The 19654-nt window shown below is 37.2% G+C and overlaps 1 protein-coding gene across 2 annotated transcripts; it reads right to left on the reverse strand.

Moving 5' to 3' along the window:
* Nucleotides 1-871: 871 nt before the first annotated feature.
* LOC124296713 (endothelial zinc finger protein induced by tumor necrosis factor alpha) lies at nucleotides 872-19608 on the reverse strand. Of its 2 annotated transcripts, XM_046747004.1 has the most exons (6): nucleotides 18840-19608; nucleotides 16477-16635; nucleotides 7553-7797; nucleotides 6982-7250; nucleotides 6107-6395; nucleotides 872-5846 (listed from the first exon to the last, which is right to left on the reverse strand). In XM_046747004.1, the coding sequence occupies exons 1-6, from the start codon at nucleotides 18978-18980 to the stop codon at nucleotides 5567-5569; spliced, it is 1383 nt and encodes a 460-aa protein (XP_046602960.1). In that variant the 5' UTR covers nucleotides 18981-19608; the 3' UTR covers nucleotides 872-5566. The 2 variants fall into 2 exon arrangements, with proteins under 2 accessions (XP_046602960.1, XP_046602962.1); XM_046747006.1 differs by lacking the exons at nucleotides 16477-16635; nucleotides 18840-19608 and adding an exon at nucleotides 12260-12618.
* Between the last annotated feature and the right edge of the window lie 46 nt (nucleotides 19609-19654).

Here is a 19654-nt window from a genome sequence, read left to right on the forward strand (position 1 = left end):
ATTAACTCCCACATATAAAATAACTTGAAGATTGACATTGTCTACCGTCACTCAAAAGAACACTGTTTCCACCAACTGTAATTGTGAATTCGACTACATCCACTTACTTAATTCAAAAGGTAAATAACACTCAAAAACATCCTTATTTCAATTAATCATAAGGTTCTTACTATCAACAATATATAATAGCTCTAAGAGTATTACATCTACAATATTTAAGTCTGATTACTTCTAGTACTATTATTTATTTTACAAAAATCTTTTTGTTATTTTTGACAGTTTAAAAAAATAAATCGTTCTGAGAAGGGCCCATATCAGGGTCGAAACGTTAACTAAAAATACGTTTTCTTAATTGACCGATCACCAAGACTCTATAATAGATTCTAATACTCAACGGTCGTTAAGTACCAATGAAAAAAAGTTTGATAAGAGTGAAGAGGTAAACAAGCAAATTTTTTGGTATAACGTTAAGAAAATTTCCAGCGTATTACTTTCATCACAGAAGATTGAAATTTTTTTTCAGGACACATAACACCATGATATAAATTTTGTTGGAAGGAATTTTTGATCACTTCTTTTTTAGTCGTATCAAAAACAAAAAACTCGACATCATCGAAATTTCACCAGAGTCCCCCTTTAAAAGGGGGTGTCCTAGTGGATTTGGACGTCGTCGTATGTATTTTTAAATATCGAAGTCCACGTACCTCGAACGCGAAACTGGGCTCAACAGCCAGATTCTATGCACAATTCTGAATAAAAATTCTCTAATTCATTTTGAATTGATGCAGAAATAAAGAAATGGCACGGATTCTACGAAATCGCAACAGTAAATTCATAGAATTCATGCCAATGTCTGATTACAAATGCCACGTTATTTTATATATTTTATTTATAAAGGTATAGGTATATGAGTATACATTGTATGTTATGGTTATGGCAGTAATGTACCAACTCTGATTAGCTGCGTGTGACATTAACGGTATAAAAGTAGTCTAAAACAGATGCTAGAGGCAGTGTCGTCAAATGTTCATTCCTGACGACACCAAACAGCATCAAATAATCTATCCTAACTTATTTATTTATTTATATATTTATCTGTTTAATAGTAGCAGTAATAGTAATAGTAATAACGTTTACGCCATTGTGCCTCCTACCGTGCAAGTCAAAATTATATATAAACACATAATTAATATACATATACAATACGTAATTATCATGTCCCAGAGAGAAGGCACTATGCGCAATAAAGAAGGAAACAATGCGAAACATTACTCGTTCATCAATATTCCCAATTGCTTTCTCTTTGCTTTTCATTTTGTGGGCCTGCTCGTTTTGCTTTATATTTTTAATTCATTTTTTCTGCATGACCCGGTCCAAATTTAAAAACATCACCGCCCTAACCAATAATCACCGTACTGTACCTCGAATATGGTCGACCTCTGACCAGTTCAAGGCGACCTAATGTGCAAATTTGAAACGCCACTGTAGTCTTGAAGCGGTTAGAATAAATTTCATTAAATTTACAGTACATTGTGGGTAAAAATCGAATGCATACGTATATAATTATATATGTTACTTAATACCGAATATAATATAATAGAAAACAAAGAGATCGATCAATTATCCATATCTGTACAAATCGTAACAACAGTCGGTTACAAACGACAGTAAAATTTCGATAATTTTGGATACTATCAGTTATACACGCGTACAGAATGTCAATTGCATGTTTGCAATAATACGCACTTTCTTAAGTTTCGGGCCTCATAGTTGAACCAAAAATTTTGTACACGATAATAAATTTCAAAACAAGTTTCATCGATTGTTGTGTATTGTCAGAGATTTGACAACGTAATATACATATCGATATAGCGACATCGCCAAGGAAAACAAAAATATTTAAAAGGTTGCGATAGGTTTAACATATAATCTGAACAGAGATTACAATGACATTCACAGTCTACGAAACAGAAAAGTGGATATTTCACCAAAATCGATGAAAAACTTTTTTTTTTAAAACATAGTTATCTCTCTCGAGGGAGGTTTTTCTTACAAATCTATATTTTCGGTCTAATTAGTCTATCTATAATGAAGATAATAATAATAATAATAATAATTACAGATAGTTACAATCAATAGTCAGTCAAATTTTTGGCTAAGTCAACAAGTTTAAAAACAAGATAAAAGTGTAAAACGCTAATAAAATAACACGTCTACAAAGGAGGCACAGTAAAACTCAGCGCGCTCGCTGCTTCCTCAACTAGAATAAATCTTATGTACCTATGTATATTGTATATGTATGTATGTATCTAGACAAGACTAAGTGCCATTGAAGCTGTATCAAGTGCGGGTTCGAAAATGTGTAAGTGTATTAACCCTAGGAGTAAACACATATCTCTCTCTGTCTACTTTCATACACTCGGTCTGTCAGATGCAGACAACATCAGCAAAATTAGGTCTATTTGAATGTTTAGTTTTCTAAGTGAATGAGCAGACTGCAGTTAAGAAGGCATTTGTGAAAACTAGATATGATTTCAATTCGTAATGTGCCCAAGAAAAGCGTCTAAGTAAATGGCCGAAGGAGAAAAGCGAGTTTTGCACTGATGGATAAAAAAATTCATGGCTTTGGAAGTAACTGAGATGATTTTCATTTCCTCACAGATTATAGATGAGATAATATGGATTTCTTACTTGGGGAAGAAAATACATTGTCCTAATTTTCGATCATTACTAAAAAAACCTCGACGGTCTGAGAAACACCAGGCTTTCTTGTGCACTCTTTCAATGTGCAAAGTAAGACCAAAGATATTTTACGCGGCAGAGTCGTTTCTGTTAGGTCAAAGGTATCACAGTACCAGTCCTTTGAAACTTCAATCGGGTCTGTGAAGTCAGAGTGTGTACTCCTAGGGTTAATTATTTTTCCCGAAACGTACAAGATACGGCATGGTGTGGCAACGCGGCGATACTATGAAAAATGAAGTTTTAATCAAATCGGATGAAACTAACGTTAAAGTAACTTAGAACGGAACAACATCAGGCCACAAGAAACTGTCAGAACAGATAGTCAAAAGGAAAACGTACAAATCACCAAATTCCACCATAATAAAACGAATCTAATCCGAAAAACAAGCACAAAATTTCGGATCTCGCCAAAATGTGAAAAGATTTTGAAACACTTTTGCCTATCTGTTATTATTAGTTTCTCACCGTTAATGCATATAATTCTTTTTCAATAAATTTTCAAATCAAATACTATTCTGAAGATTGAAATAGAAAGTCTCATGTGAAATTAGAAAAAGTTCATTAGCATTACTTGATTCGTTTCTGTGCCTGCGTTCCTCGTTAGTTGGAGTACAATTTTTGAAGTTTAGTAGTTGCAGCAAACATTTTTATAACAAGTTTTAATTCTCAAAGCACTTCAAAAACTATGTTCTGCATGTGTAGCAAGCTCACCCATCATTCTGATAAGACTCCAAAAATATCTCACAGTTTAGACAAATTTTCAATATGTAGTTACTTTTTCATCCGAAATTGATTAGTTGTTGTCTGAAATTTAGTAGTAATGGCATATCATGCATGGTATTATTTGGGAGTTTAGGAATGGTGGTGAAAGGAGGGTCCACCTGACTTCCTCCCTATCCACTCTGCTTTTCCCGAGCTTTCTTGGGGTTGGTGGGACTAGCTCCATCGGTTTATCATACCTTTATCTTGACTTTCAGGCAGTGGAATCTGTTTCCGTCTTCAGCAATCAATCAGATGATGTCGTGATCCCTGCATGCTGAAGATGGGAGCAGATGTCGGTACTTTTCTGATCTGGTGATCGCCACCTCCCCAACTCCCAAATAATATCAAGTAAGTTAATTAGTTCCGTGGCTCTAAAAATAAATTGCGACATGGACACAAACTTAAACAACAATTTTCATAACGTTCAATCATTCTACGATAATAACTCAACAAGATACTAACATAGTCGAGTAGAGGGCGTAAAAGTTTCTGTAATAGGAAAAAAAAAATGACGTGATATAGCGTTAATCTCGTGACGTAACCACTGAAGAATAATTTCTAGTATAAAATGACAGCAATTCTAAAAAGCATTATGAATAACTTATATTTTATGTAACAGCGATAGAACAATTACGAGTTTCAATGCTAAGACTGTAAATAATTTGCAATTGCGCTTTTTACTAGCGTATTGAAAATTTAAAAATTCCTGCTGTTAGAGCAATAAAACAGCAGACGGAGAGCAAGTACTTTTTATCGGTGGGAATCAAGGAATATTATAATTAGTAGGCAGTGCCATGTTTGAGAAATCCGGAAATCAATCGAAAACTAAGTTGTTCGAAGATTAAGTCAAAACAATTCTTACACCGTAGATTTGACGCTAAAGTTTGCATCGGACAATATCTCGACTATTTTATACGTAAAGTTATCTTATTACAATACTTTGATATGCTAATCGCTCATTCATTCCACCGTGCAAGGTAAAAAGTATACGTAACTTGTGACACGTGAGATGAGTTATATTAGGGTATGAGAAGATCCAAAACAATTCTCCATCGCAATTTTTGCAACTCCATCCCTCAAATCCGCTACTTCAGATTAAAAATTGAACTTGTCCAAACCTGAGACACGAAATGCTTCAGTCAATTTTTAAATTTCAAAGTTCCATCTTGTTATTTTTGTTTTTAAAATATTATTTTTGCAATTACCAGTAAGCTCACAATAAAGAATAAAAAACCTCATATCTTGAATCTTTGGGTTTATGATTATATTTGAGTAATTTATTGATCTCTACGAAATTTCTACCAAAGATAACAAATTTTCGAAGATTCAACGTCTGCACAATTGAGGGCGGAAGTAAGGAAACAAATGGATGTTCAACACCCTAATGTTGATTGTATGTGTGCGTGTATGTGTATTTATAATTATGTTGCGACAATATTATACAATTGGATATTGTATCAGATATACTTATAAATCGATGAACTGAAATACTACGGGGTATAATGCCTAAACTAATAACTACAATTATAAAATACGCTGATCTAAATATAATATATTTACAAGTAAATCAATCATAACGCGGGAAGAGAGTTCTTTTACACATCAAATATACTGTAAATATATAAATTGCTCTTAATAATGATGCAAGTTATACAAAATAGACATGCGACTCCTTCTAACCAGATATCTCCGAGCAATGTATATGTACGTATATGTATAATATGTATATGTATATCATATTTATAATAGATATATATGTGTGTATAAATCTAGTTAGCGGCTAAATTACTCACACGTGATTTTTAAACAATCATGATTTCATCGGCCACTTAAACTGAGTAAGACCGACTGTACTATCCAAATTAACATGATTAAAATTATTATTCACTGTTACATATGTTCGATTAATAATAAATCCATGACACATAGGCACTAACGTTTCGATCACCGATTACCGCGTGATGTTATATCAATCTATATGTCACATCGCCAACGGCAGAGTCGAAAGTTTGCACTACGGTAAGACACGAATCGACGACAGGCAATGGTAGGTGGTGTGGTTCTAGCTACAGAGGCCCGAGGGGTCAACTAAGCCACGGGCGATGAGTTCGGCAGTAGCAGAGTCTGCACCCTGCTTACCACTCGAATGCTGGGATGGAGTCGGTTGTGAATGAGGCTCAAAATGCGAGCGAACATGAAACATGAATTCAGCTTTGTCCGTAAAATCTGTGCGGCACATCAGACAGAAATTTCGTTCTGATGTATAGGGTTGTGGTGGAGCAGCACTTGCAGGAAAATATGGCGCGGCGTGCTGCGGTGGTGCTGAAGCCTCAAGATGAGACCTAAAATTTGTGTGTTAAACAGTGGGAACCCTATACAAGTATCTATTCGATATATGATATCACAAAAACTATCCACATTTTTATTGTTACAAACTTCACATGCATAAAGATTATTTTTATACAATATACGAATTTTTACTTTGCTGTCCACAAATAACAATCGTTAAGCATAAAACTTGAATCTGACTTTCAACGATTTTTTGTTTGTTAGTATCTATTACTTAGACGCAACATCAACTTTTAAACTCTAATCACATTACCTTGCATGCTGCATCCATTCCTCTCTGGTTGCATGAGCTCTTCCGCAAAGTTCGCAAGCCCAGCTAACAGGTTCAATTTTTGGTTTCTGAAGAGCATCTTGACGATTTTGATGCTGTTGCTGTTGTTGCTGTTGCTGTTGTTGCTGCTGCTGCTGCTGTTGTTGTTGCTGCTGCTGTTGCTGCTGATCCGAGTTTGGCGCAGTTGGAGTTGAGAGTGGAGTCACACCCGGTCTATGTCTCAGTTTATTCATGTGTATAACTAACTTGTCGCGTCTCGCGAATGCTTTGCCTAAGACAATGTAGATGTAGAGATTCAAAATTCAAATATCAATTGCATATGATTAGTTTGAAATTCAAATATTTATTCACTTAAAGGTTGCTAATTAATACGAGGCAGATAAGCACTTTTCAAAATTGTAATGTTATGGAGTATGAAACATACAAAATATCAAGGGAAATACAAATTTTAGACACAAATCTTTTCACGTATTGTCATGTCTCAAGTGCAATTTCAAATCTTCTAGTTCAATAATGAGTTTCATAGTTTCGTAAGGTGAAAGCAGATGGTAATAGAATGATCATAAGCATAATATTGATATGGACATGTTTTGTTGAAAGTAACATTCAGTAATTTCGTATAAGACATGAACTTTGATGACTCGCAAAGAGTTAGATATTTCGAAGGACAGAATTTGTCATTGCAGGATATTTTCAACTCAAAAGTTGTAAATTTAGAGAGCATCTGAGGTATGTTCTTTACATTGAGGATCGACTTCACATTTGTCAGCAAAACATTCCTCACTCACACTTGAAGACGATTGCATAACAGCAATTAATTACTATCCGATAAAACTGGAAAAAGTCAGCAAACTTACCGCAAACTTCGCACGAATATGGTTTCTCACCAGTATGTATGCGCATATGTATAACCAGCTTATCTTTACGAGCAAGACCCTTGCCGCAAACCGTGCAAGCAAACGCTTTGACTGTAGGCTCTCCTGTATTTGTAGCTTTAGATGCATAGCCTGGTCTCGGACGTGGGGCCTGATTGACCGTTGGTCCTCTAGAGAACTGTTGCTCATTGGCTGTAGGAAATGCTGGCATTACGCCTCCGGGTCGCATTGCGGCAGAATAATCTGGTGACCTGTTTCCACGATCCAAAAATTAATGACTTTTTCACGGCAGAATTTATTAGGTATCCTGTTTGAAGGGCATGAGCGTGCAATTCGATTCGATCGTCAAATAGGCCATAAGGATGTATATAAAATAAAGAAATTAATTAACATTATTTCATGATGATGCTCGATTAGTTTTAGATTTAATCGTTTGATGAAAAACACTGAGTAGTTAAGTTTGGATACAAAATTTAGACTGCATTCACGTTATGCTTTACGTTCTTAAAATTCTACACTCTCAGTTATGAGTTGCAGAAGTCGATTGACATACCAGGTCCCAATGGAGCGGAGAACTCGGACACCATCGTCGTATCCAAGTCCATCATCTGGGATGGTAAACGTGGGATTTGGTGGCTGAGGAGCAGCAGGAGGACCTGGACCGGCAAGTCTTGCTTGGGCTGCCTGCTGCGCCATGTGCTGTTGAACTGCAGCATGAGCAACCGCATGGGCTTCAACATACGCCGTACGTTGCTGTTGCTGCTGACTACCACCGGACATTTTATCTTTTTCTGATACCTAGTAAAATGAGAAAATAAAAACAATCCGGATTATTAATTGAGACGTTAGGAGTTTTAGTTGAAAATGGTTCTAGGATAAGTTACGATATTGAATTCTGTGATGCATACTAGGTACACACGACAGAGAATGACGGGATTCCCAATCTCATGAATTATCGCTTTTTTAACATTCTTAACATGACGACCAAATTCAGAGAGGAATATTCTTCACTTGAAATTAGTGATCGTCGCGTAAAATAAGTTGAAAAATTAAAAGGAAATAATTGCAAAAGAGGAATTTTAATTTTGTGTCATTTGAATTATTTTGTGTTTCTGCTTTCTTAGCTGGATATTGGTTGTATATTTTCGAATTTCTTAAATAAAAGATAAATTAAAGACATTAGATTGAAAAACACAAAATATATAATAAACACAAAGAAAATAATAAATATTTGAAAATGTCAAACATCGAGATAAAAAATTGATAAAACTTTGCAAACGCTATAATGGAAAATCTCTTGTTGAGTGTTGTAGATAAACTGAGGTTTCGATGTTGTTTGACTAATACAATTGAACTATTTAAATTTGCTTTTGTACCATATTATAATATATTTACTGATAAATGTATTAATAATGTGGTTTCTTCAAAACTTGAGAGCTAATATGCACTATGCATCATACAAAATTATAATCACACCGATAGAAACCAGTAATAATGCACATAAATCATAAGTCGACTTTGATTTTACATAAATTTTCGCACAATTCGGACGAGGTTGAAATTGAAATTATTATAGTAACGGATGCATCTTTGGGCAAAACTTTCATTTTGCAACGTTAGGATTGTCCGTACTTTGAAACAATGTCAAATTAGGTCTGATCGTTGCAGTAACTCCACCACCAACAATTAAAATTCAGGCATCCAATTCATTTTCTTTTTGCAAATAAAGAAGTTCAATTTTCAAATATCGACTCTGTATCTTAGCTGTTTCGATAAATAAATATCAATTTTATAAGTTACCAAATACAGAAATTATTTTCAGTCTTACAATTAAGTTAAAAATCAACCTGTGACGTAAATATCTAATTGTTAAAGTCGAATTGAACCTCACGAGCGAGAAAAATTTTCCAGTATGATAAAAAAAATCGAAGAAAGAATAAAAGACACAAGGCATCGCGGGTGGTCCGCCGTTTGTTCGATCAGCAGCACACAGACATAAAAATGCGTTGTGTGATGCAACGAACGTAACAAATTCTCACTCTCAAGCCTGCACCGACACATTTTGTGACTTCGTATACGCGAATATGCAGTCACAAATTTATGACTTCGGTATTTTGGCACGAATGCTCTCCGTTTTTGAGATTTTCAACCTAATTTTTTGTTATTTCTTCGTTACATTTTCGAACTATCCGTATTGGAGAGAACGGTTAATTTTTCAAACTCCTAACCGCGCCGGGTTTTATTCCGTATTTAACAATGTTTTTTTACGTCTAGTTCGTTCGATAATGTGTTTTCGTTTTTTTTTCACATCCTATACAACGACGCATTGAACGAACATTTTATTATTTCTCAAAGTTTAAAGGTTCTCAAATCTTAAAGTTTCTCGACAAGATAAGACGGCCTTGGCAATTTGTGAAACGGAAATAATGAGGATTCGAAAATATCTGCACCATACGAGACGTATGGCTTGCTCATGCGATGTTTATCCAAACTTACTGTGTCATTGAAAATACACGAGTCCAAACGTTTGTCGAGAATAATCTTCTGTTTTTATTGTTGTTGACTGTCAAACGTACGCTGGTTATACGTTTCATAAGATAACAACAATGAAAACACAAGATTATAAAAGGTCGTTCATAAACTCTGGGGTAAAGGTTATATATACATATACATATATTAGGCTGATTCAAAAAAACGGCTAATTTTTTTTTTCAAAATCCTCACATAAAAACTTCCGAGAAGGTGTGAAAGGACGCCTGTAAAGAGCAGAGCCCTTAATATTATTATTAAGAGGTCGCGCATCGGGAATTTCTATTTCCCGTATAAATAACACAGGAATAAATTTTTTTAAATTTTGCAATTTCGTATTTTTGCAACGGCTCATTGAATTAGCGGACCAAAGCATATTTTTGTAGGAAATTTGACGCTCTACAAAAAAAGTCCTTACAAAGTTTTCGATAGTCACACTCCTTCAAAAGTTATTCGAGGTCAAAGTTGAACTTACAAAAAAATTCAATGTTTTTTTTTTTTTTGATGATACTATGAATCTTTTCTCATAATTTTGTTATAAAGATATATTTAATAAATATATCTTACTCTAATCGGGCTTTTTCAATCATTAATTTTCCCATCGAGTCAATATAAAGTTACTTTACAAAAATGCGATGTTAAATAATAAACATGTTATCATGAAGAATCCATAACTGATGCACTTGACTATTTAAAAATGTAATTGTTCCGAAATCTGTCCTCTTTATAACAAAATAATGAGAAAAGATTCATAGTATCATCGAAAAAAAAAAACATTGAATTTTTTTGTAAGTTTAACTTTGACCTCGAATAACTTTTGAAGGAGTGTGACTATCGAAAACTTTATGAGGACTTTTTTTGTAGAGCGTCAAATTTCCTACGAAAATATGGTTTGGTCCGCTAATTCAATGAGCCGTTGCAGAAATACGAAATTGCAAAATTTAAAAAAATTTATTCCTGTGTTATTTAAACGGGAAATAAAAATTCCCGATGCGCGACCTCTTAATAATAATATTAAGGGCTCTGCTTTTTACAGGCGTCCTTTCACACCTTCTCGGAAGTTTTTATGTGAGGATTTTGAAAAAAAAATTAGCCGTTTTTTTTGACACAGCCTAATATATATGCATATATATATATATGCAAGTGCAGCGTCGCAAAACCTTCGCTAGACCTTAAGAGGTTAATTTACAACCACACATCTGGTCCCCGAATGTTTTCCGCTAACTTGTACTGAGTCCGTCTGCAGGTTTGTATCCGTATATTTTATGTTGAACCTTTCAAGTACCTAGCTGAATTTTTCCACCATGTCCGCGTCCTTTCCAATTTACAACCCTTGTTCAGTCTTCTTTTTACACTCTCCCATATTTTCGGTTTTTCTTAAAATTTCAGCTATTTTTTAGCTGTCCATACATCCCTCAATTACAGTGAACGTATTTTCCGTCTGCGAGTCGCTCTCAAAAAATACTGATTCAAACTCGTGTAACAATCTACCAATGCAAACTGCACGTCATCGAGCAATCACATCGATCTAGGATAACATCAATTTATCAAATATATAACATATATTCTTGTTAATTTCGTCAGTATATCAGATTTCATTCGAACCTGAACACCTGTAATCTTTCAAATAATATTACAAGGAGTTCACGTGACATCCTAAACCAAAGCAACACAAGGATAAACCTGACCAGCAAGTTCTTATTATGTAGGTATTTTTATATGGCATGCATACTTTAAAACTCGTATGAAAAATGAACAAACAAACTACGGAAATGAACAAGCAGGCGGGAAATGTCGGTTCCAAATCGAAAAAGATCATTTTCCTCTCTATCTAACTTTTGTTGTATGCTTATCAGGGTGGACCTTGTTCGGGGGTGGGAAAAATTTTCATTGTTATGCCCCCCAAATCTGATCCAAGTCATTAAAAAAAAATCTGTGCGAAGTTTCAAGCCTCTGCGTTAAATGAAACACGTGCCTCTAAGCTCCGAAAGTTTTAAATGTAAAATGTATTTATATAGTTTTCAGTACCAATTATTTCCTTTTAGCATAGAACTACAGACAGGGTAGAATGAAAGTCAAGATTTTGGGCTCTTTAGGTTGTTCCAAGTTGTTTCGACCTTAATGCTTCTATCGGCGGTGCAGTTTTGTTGCAACAGAAAACAAATATTGTCTACTGGGCTTTTCATCTATACTTTTAATATTATAGATATATGCCAGAGCCTCTGTGTTCGTGGATATTGGAAAATAAAATTGTGGAAAGCGTAGAAAAAATGTCAAATATCACGAAACAATACATCGCTCATTTGTATTCAAATTCTCGTATAGTTGTACGGAAAAAAATCACAAACGTTAAAACTTGCAGTTACGCAAAGTTTTCGACCAAAGAGAAGCAGATAAGCTTGGAAAACCGTTTTATCTTAAAATATCTGACCCGTTGCAGAAAAAAAAAAGAAAATCGATTTCGCCGGACTTTGGATCTACTATAAATTTTTTTTTATACGGTTGGTGTACCAGTTACCGACCCTGTCCCAATGATTGACCTTTTTGGTTGTATCTACTCGATCCTTAGTTCTGAAATTACGAAAAACTAAATTTGTAATATCTTTCCCTCAAGCAATTGGTTTTAGTCATCGAGAAATTCACAATTTGCACCGTCAATTTATAATTATGGAAAATAAAAGGATCGGTAATTGGGTCTAACAATAAGCGTGTCACTAACCGGTAAACTTACTTCAAGATTTGTCGAAACTTGGTCTGTCTCACGTTTCATGAATATTCCCTTTTTAACCGGACACCAATAGAGATTATAGGTGTGTATACTGTTAGTAAAGATCACGAATTCTCGCCGAACAAAGAGACCAAAGTGTCGAAACTACCAACACATCGAAGTGTCGAAGTAAACCAGAGTATCCTATACAACCGTACTTGGTCTCCGTATCTCCTCAGCCGGTCTTGCACACTCTCGTTCTCCCTCCCACCCTCACACTTTCCTTACTTCTCCCTTCCCTTCTCTTCCCGTCCCTTCCCGTTCCATTCCTTTCCTTTCCTTTCCTCCCCAGCAATCGCCGGTAGGATAATCCCCCGAATCCCCCGAATCCCCGCTGGCAATGGCTTACCGAAAATCACTCAGACGAGATACAGTTCGGGTTGCTCCGATAGTTTTCTCCGTCGGTCCGGAGATCTAGCAGCCCTAATTGCAGCAGGAATGACAAGCAGCTTCTTTTTCTCTTTATCTCTTTATCCCCTCTTCGCAACAGCACCACGACGGCAATGCGCAAGGTGGTAATAACGTACGAAAAACGAGGGGACGGCGAAGATGAAGCAGCAGCTAGCAGCTCGGTGATGTTCGTGAACTCGAAAGCGTGAGGCAGCCGAGGTTCGCCTCGATGGTGCGTCGGCCCGCCGACCTTGACACTGACATTGAGCGCGGAACGTCGAGAGGGAGGGCGAGATATCGGACGGTCTCTCTCCTTTCCCTCGTTTCGGGACGTCTCTCCGCGGACGCTCGATTTTCTGGAGCACCCGGAGTGCGCGAGGAACGCCGGAGAGTAGCGAGGCGACAAAGGCGGGCCAAAAAGAGGAAGAATAACTGGTTTTCTGCGGACTGAGACAGGATGCACCTGCAGGCGTGCCGACGACACGCGAGTCGCGCGTACAACGCACGAGGGTTTGACTCTCGTCTCCGGCGCACTTCAGAGTCGTCACTGCACCAGCCGAGAACCGTCGGCACTGCACTCCGACACACACTGCGGCATTGTTGGTCCTTCCTCTCGTCGCGATGAGCAGCAGCAGCAGCAGCAGCAGCAGCAGCAGCAGCAGCAGCAGCAGTAGAACGCTAGTCACTTTCGCTCTCTATTCACAACGCAGGGCGCCGCGGCGCGTCGATCAATACCAAACAACACGAACGACGGACGGACGATGAAAGGAAACGACGACGACGACGAAGAAACGCTCTCGCTCTCGCAGGAACACTCGAGGTTATGGCGGTGCCGAGGAGGGAGAGGGATTGAGGAATCGAAAGGGGGGGGGGGGGGGGGGGGATCCATCCTCGAGTCGAGATCCTTCGTCGCGCCCGCGCCGTCGTTTGGGTGGGGGAAATAACGCGGCCCGACGAAGAACCAACAAACCGACGGTGAACCGAACCTGCAGCCCGACTGCAACGGGGATCTTCTTGTTCCTTTATTCGGCTACGGCCCCGTGCCTACCACACGCACGAAATAGTCTCGTCGGTGCCGCATGTGTACCCTTTGTGCAGCTGTGTACATATGGGGCATTCCATGCCAACTAGACTTGCGTCTCTGATCCTTGACCTCTCCGATTTTGCTCGCGATATTTGATCCGGGTGTTTCAACTATCAAAGACACTAAAATCTGTTTTTTTTTTATCGGATTTTTACAATCGATCTGACTTATCTATAATTTTTAATAACCAACGTATTTCAGATTTAAAGATCGGACATAATTCTGGAAAATCATTTGTCGGATATCAGGATTTTCGGGGCGGGGTTGAAATTTCGAATTTGAAAAGTTTCGAATGTGCTAAATTTTGAATTTTTTGGTACCGACACTCATAGTAAAGAAATCTAAGTTTGATGAAACATCAAAGTTTCAAATGGCCGAAAATCCGAAGCTCAAAGTTGCGAAAGTGCAAAATTCCAAATGGCAAACAACTCCGACAAGTCAAAGTTCCGAAAGTGCGGAAATGAGAAAATATAACATCTGAAACATCGAAATTCGGAGTCGTCGAAGACGTTCAGATCTGTGAATTTCTGGCTAGGTAAAATTTCATCAGTTTGATCTTTGTTTTCGATTTTCGATATTTTTATGTTCGGAATCCTGGTCATTCTGATTTGCGATTTTTCGGATTTTTCACACCCACTCGCTGCGTAAATTACGCTGTGTGAACGTATTTCAACTTTCGGAATTTTACTCTATTGAAAATTTATTTTTCAATATTTCGCTCTATCGGAACTTTACTTTTCGGAAGTTGAATTTTCAAAATCTCAAATTTTAGAACTTTGAACCGTCGGATTTCTGACCATTCGAAACTTTATTGTTTCGTAAGATTTAGATTTCCTTACTTCAAGTTTCGCCAGAAAATAATTCGGAATTAGACGCTTTCGGAACTTTCCAAATTCGGAACTTCAATCCTGCCCCGGATTCTCGATAATTTTTTTAGATTTTAGAAACTGGGATAGCGATGTTTTTTATTTAAAAATTATAAGCGTGTCAAAATTGATTCAAAAAATCTTTAAGAAAATACGAGTACATTTCAGAGTTGAAACAACGAGATAAAAAATCGTGTATTCAATCGAAGAGGTCGAGGGTCGGACCCAGCTCAAATCGTTATGGAATGCGTCATATGCTACATCTACACTTGGCGTAATAACGAGGACTCATCTTTCGCAGTACCGGTTTACTACGCACGTGTCTCCGTCTGTCGGATTTCCCTCTTAGCGATGCGTTGTATTGCACTTTCTAACCGAAATTAATTTTTCACCATTTCGTATGACTTTTCTCACTCGAGAAAAATAGCAAATACTGCTCTTGCACCTCGTTAGTTTCGTTATGCATAGGTCGATACGATTAACATGCAATGCAAATATACGAGGAATCGTTCGCTAATCATGGACCATCCTAGTTCAGAATTACCAATGACAACGAAACGCAAAAACCTCGTGAAATTTATTTGAAATCTGAAAACAGGATCGAATTTCACACGGTGGCCGTAGATATTTAAAACAAAAATTTCTTTTTTTTTGTAGCCAACCCGCAACTCGAAATGTACGCGTCGAAAAAAAAAACCAACAATTATTATTTGACTGCGCCAGAAAATAATATAAAAATTGTTCTATCAATACAAACTTTGCGTGTTGTCTTTATAACAAGGTACGGATTGACTGCTGAAAAAGAAACATCATGCCGAAATTTTTTCAGGAAGTTCGGCGCAATAACGTTTTCCGATAATGTGTTAAAAATAAACTTTTCTACTTACAATTAGTCCTAATGCAGTTATGAAACGAAGAAATGCCACCTACCCACACAATTATTGATTTACGTTTGTGACGTCGCATACGATCAAATTATTCAATTACAATCATACTTTTCAGCGCAATGATCCGTATGAAACCCGCAAGGTAGCTATCATATTTTACGAAAATAGAATTTGGTTATATTTTTCTTAAAAAACTTTTCTGACTCTACCCGCTACGCTGAAATGTGAGAATTTAATGTTTTTCTCGTTCAAACGGTGCGACTCTTTAAAAAACTTCTACACAATACATCCCTCCGACCTGCAGTCGCTGTTCACGTGCTCCGTATATTATCGTCTGATACGAACAGGTGTATGTGTAAAACGTGTCAGGTATCGTTTTCGGCGGAGAAGTACATAATATATAAGGACGTAGTATGGGGACTATGTATATATATATATAGAGTCCGAATTCCGAGTGAGAAGAATATATTCCGGGATTTGTTGAAAGAATAACAATATTTGTGTACCTGCATGGGCTCTCAATGTATTTTGAAGCGGGACAACTATCGGTGCGAATACACGCATCCGGACAACAACTCGGACTACACATAATTTACTTTCGATTGTAATACGCGATTGATAATTTCGTGTTATCGAGTTGGTTAGTCATATCACGTATTTTCATCGCCGCAGTTTTATTACAACAAAAAATAATAATGACCCTTTAGCAGCGTGTAAAAACTTTCATGCAAAAGATTACAATTCGGCATGGAAAATTTAAAGGGAAAAAGATTAAATTCGAATGAAAATGTAATACGTGGTCATTGTCGTAAATAAATTATTAAGAAGCCCGTGAATTCAAATGGCGCGGGCTTTTCGATGCCGCGTTATATCGACATCTAAAATTAAATTCGTGTGCAGCTTCCGTGCGTATATTCAAAATTACGTGAATCATGTAAAGTTTCATGCGTGTACCTGGCTGTTGACTGAAGCGGCTAGCTGTTTTAAACTATCTGCGTAATTCTTTAGCACAGTGTCAGTCGTCATGCAGCTTGCTCTGAACTCGTAGAACATGTCCAATTTGTAGAGGCACCGCTGGCAGATATTTTTTGGGAGAGCATCTTCTTTGGTAATCTGTGAAAAATATTAGCAATCAGTTACGGATGTAAATGGTACGACTGTGAGGTGTGGGAAATAAGTTGAAACATTTCTAGACGCTCTACGACCAGAAAATTTCCCACATCACTGAAAGTTGCACACATGCATTAGTGCGAAATGCATCTGTTGAGTACTTGACCCTACGCGTAATTTATTTGAAGTTAGAAACGAAGTTGTTTTATTCCAAGATTACTACAATTGGGATTCTCAAGATGTGTGTATGCATATTTCCAACTACATTTTTCTGTTCCTTGTTTTTTTAATAATTAAAGCACGTGTATTGCAAGAAACGAATACAAGGATACGAATTGAATTACGTTTGTGTATACCCAATAGAAATTACCTTTTTTTATTCTCAACTAGGTCATCAGCTGGAAATGTGAAATACAAGAAAATATTGACTGAACACATGAAGTAAGGACCTGAGTTCTCAGTGCAAATTTTCCCTGAAACCTCTGTAAATTCTTCTGCAATTTCATGTAAACAATAGTCGTTCCAATCTACGTTTTCTGTTTTCACCGCCAGGTTTTTTTTTTTTTTTTTTTTTGCAATAAATTTCCATATCTGTACAGCATTATGCCACGATTTTTTCCTGCAGAATCAAAATTTGTCCAAATTTTTCTATTCTTCTGTACAATTGATGGATGTACAATAAATTTTGGGATCGTTTTTTTTTTTTCTCAACAATTATCCAAATCCTTAGTGAATTTGTCTGCAGATGCTTAGTTCGGAGATTAATTAGGGCAGAAAAAAATTTACAGACAAAAACTTTCAGCCCACTTAACCAGACAAAATGAAAAATTTATTTCGAGATCTAGTCACGATAAAAATAAAATTAAAAATAAAAAACGAAACTAAACAAAGCAAGAAAATTTCAAGCCTAATGCGAAGTCCGTCGTTGTAATGTAGCTTTTACGTTGCAGTGCTTCGTACGCATTGCCAAATAGTGTATTGCGATGTGCCTTGGACGGGCGAAAATTGTAACTGTAAAGTTTGCAGGTAGAAACCCTTAGAGATTGTTTTATGTGAACGTAAGGTCGGCCCGGCAACGCCACGGACCGATACTTGACCCTAAGCGTAATTTAGTTGAAGTTAGAAACGAAGTTGTTTTATTCCAAGACTACAATTGGGATTCTCAAGATGTGTGTATGCATATTTCCAACAACATTTTTCTGTTCCTTGTTTTTTTAATAATTAAAGCACGTGTATTGCAAGAAACGAATACAAGGATACGAATTGAATTACGTTTGTGTATACCCAATAGAAATTACCTTTTTTTATTCTCAACTAGGTCATCAGCTGGAAATGTGAAATACAAGAAAATATTGACTGAACATATGAAGTAAGGACCGGAGTTCTCAGTGCAAATTTTCTCTGAAACCTCTGTAAATTCTTCTGCAATTTCATGTAAACAATAGTCGTTCCAATCTACGTTTTCTGTTTTCACCGCCAGGTTTTTTTTTTTTTTTTTTTGCAATAAATTTCCATATCTGTACAGCATTATGTCACGATTTTTTCCTGCAGAATCAAAATTTGTCCAAATTTTTCTATTCTTCTGTACAATTGATGGATGTACAATAAATTTTGGGATCGTTTTTTTTTTTTCTCAACAATTATCCAAATCCTTAGTGAATTTGTCTGCAGATGCTTAGTTCGGAGATTAATTAGGGCAGAAAAAAATTTACAGACAAAAACTTTCAGCCCACTTAACCAGACAAAATGAAAAATTTATTTCGAGATCTAGTCACGATAAAAATAAAATTAAAAATAAAAAACGAAACTAAACAAAGCAAGAAAATTTCAAGCCTAATGCGAAGTCCGTCGTTGTAATGTAGCTTTTACGTTGCAGTGCTTCGTACGCATTGCCAAATAGTGTATTGCGATGTGCCTTGGACGGGCAAAAATTGTAACTGTAAAGTTTGCAGGTAGAAACCCTTAGAGATTGTTTTATGTGAGCGTAAGGTCGGCCCGGCAACGCCACGGACCGCTGTAAGCACGTCGGAAACTGCTGCGACAAACTGACGATTCTTGTATCAATAGGATGAACGAAAAAATTTCATCGCGATAATTGATGGATCACGCTCGTGACGGTGAGACGGGCTGCGAAATTCTGAGAGTAATAATTATCCCTCGACTCGCAGGAAGACCGTATGTAGGTGGACGTATAGTTGTGTACTTACCACAGCTGGTATGCAGGAACGAATTTTGAAGAGGAGCTGCCGCTGCTCGCCCTCCTTGTCGAATATCTGAAGATGATTGTTGCTTTTCAACGAGCAGAGCCGACAAAGTTCGGCGAAGTTGAAATCCTCATTCATTGTCATTGTTCGAGAGCGATGGGACTAGCCTGAATAGGTTAACCCCGCACGCATCAACACCGACACCGACTATCGTCGAGAGGTTCAAGGCGCAAAGAACTACGTGCTCAGCCCCGGGGCCAAGCTCAGCTCACCACGCTAATACGACGGGCCGTTGTTTCCCGTTTTGTTTGAAACTCGATGCGGTTCGAGTCCCTCGGTACACATAACTAAAACGCTATTTCAAATGTGAAGAGTTGAACGCCGCCATTAGTAGCTTCTCTGCTCTGGCCTCCCACTCCTCAGCCGGTTAGTTTTCGAACTCGCCGTCGCCGCGCGTCGATTCATCGAATATCGAAATTTCGCCACCTGTTGTTACGCCCTCGCACTATTCACAGGTGGTGAGGAGTGAGTGCGCGAATGGCGGTAAATTCAAAGCGAACCATCGACTACGGAATTATTCGAAGCATTCGCATTCGTCGTTCGTTGACTGAAGTAGTGTTCATACGGATAGGTATAATAGACCGCGGGAGTAAGCGAAAAATGCCATAATCGCGTAAAAAGAGATATTTTTTTCGCCACTCGTAGGGCTGGAGGTGAAAGTGATAGAATTTATCAGAATTCCATTCAAATTAAATGGATAAATGTTCTCGATGAGAAGCATGTATAACTTGAAATTGATAGTCAAATAAGGACAGGCA

This window comes from Neodiprion virginianus, chromosome 1, assembly GCF_021901495.1.
Source record: "Neodiprion virginianus isolate iyNeoVirg1 chromosome 1, iyNeoVirg1.1, whole genome shotgun sequence".
NCBI classification, from domain to species: Eukaryota; Metazoa; Arthropoda; class Insecta; order Hymenoptera; family Diprionidae; genus Neodiprion; species Neodiprion virginianus.

Coding starts and splice junctions, on each gene's coding strand:
- LOC124296713 (XM_046747004.1), bottom strand. CDS start 18,980: ATGACAATGAATGAGGATTTCAACTTCGCCGAACTTTGTCGGCTCTGC. Junction 6,396..6,981: donor ATATTCGTGCGAAGTTTGCG/GTAAGTTTGCTG, acceptor ACATTGTCTTAG/GCAAAGCATTCGCGAGACGC. Junction 5,847..6,106: donor GAATGGATGCAGCATGCAAG/GTAATGTGATTA, acceptor CACAAATTTTAG/GTCTCATCTTGAGGCTTCAG.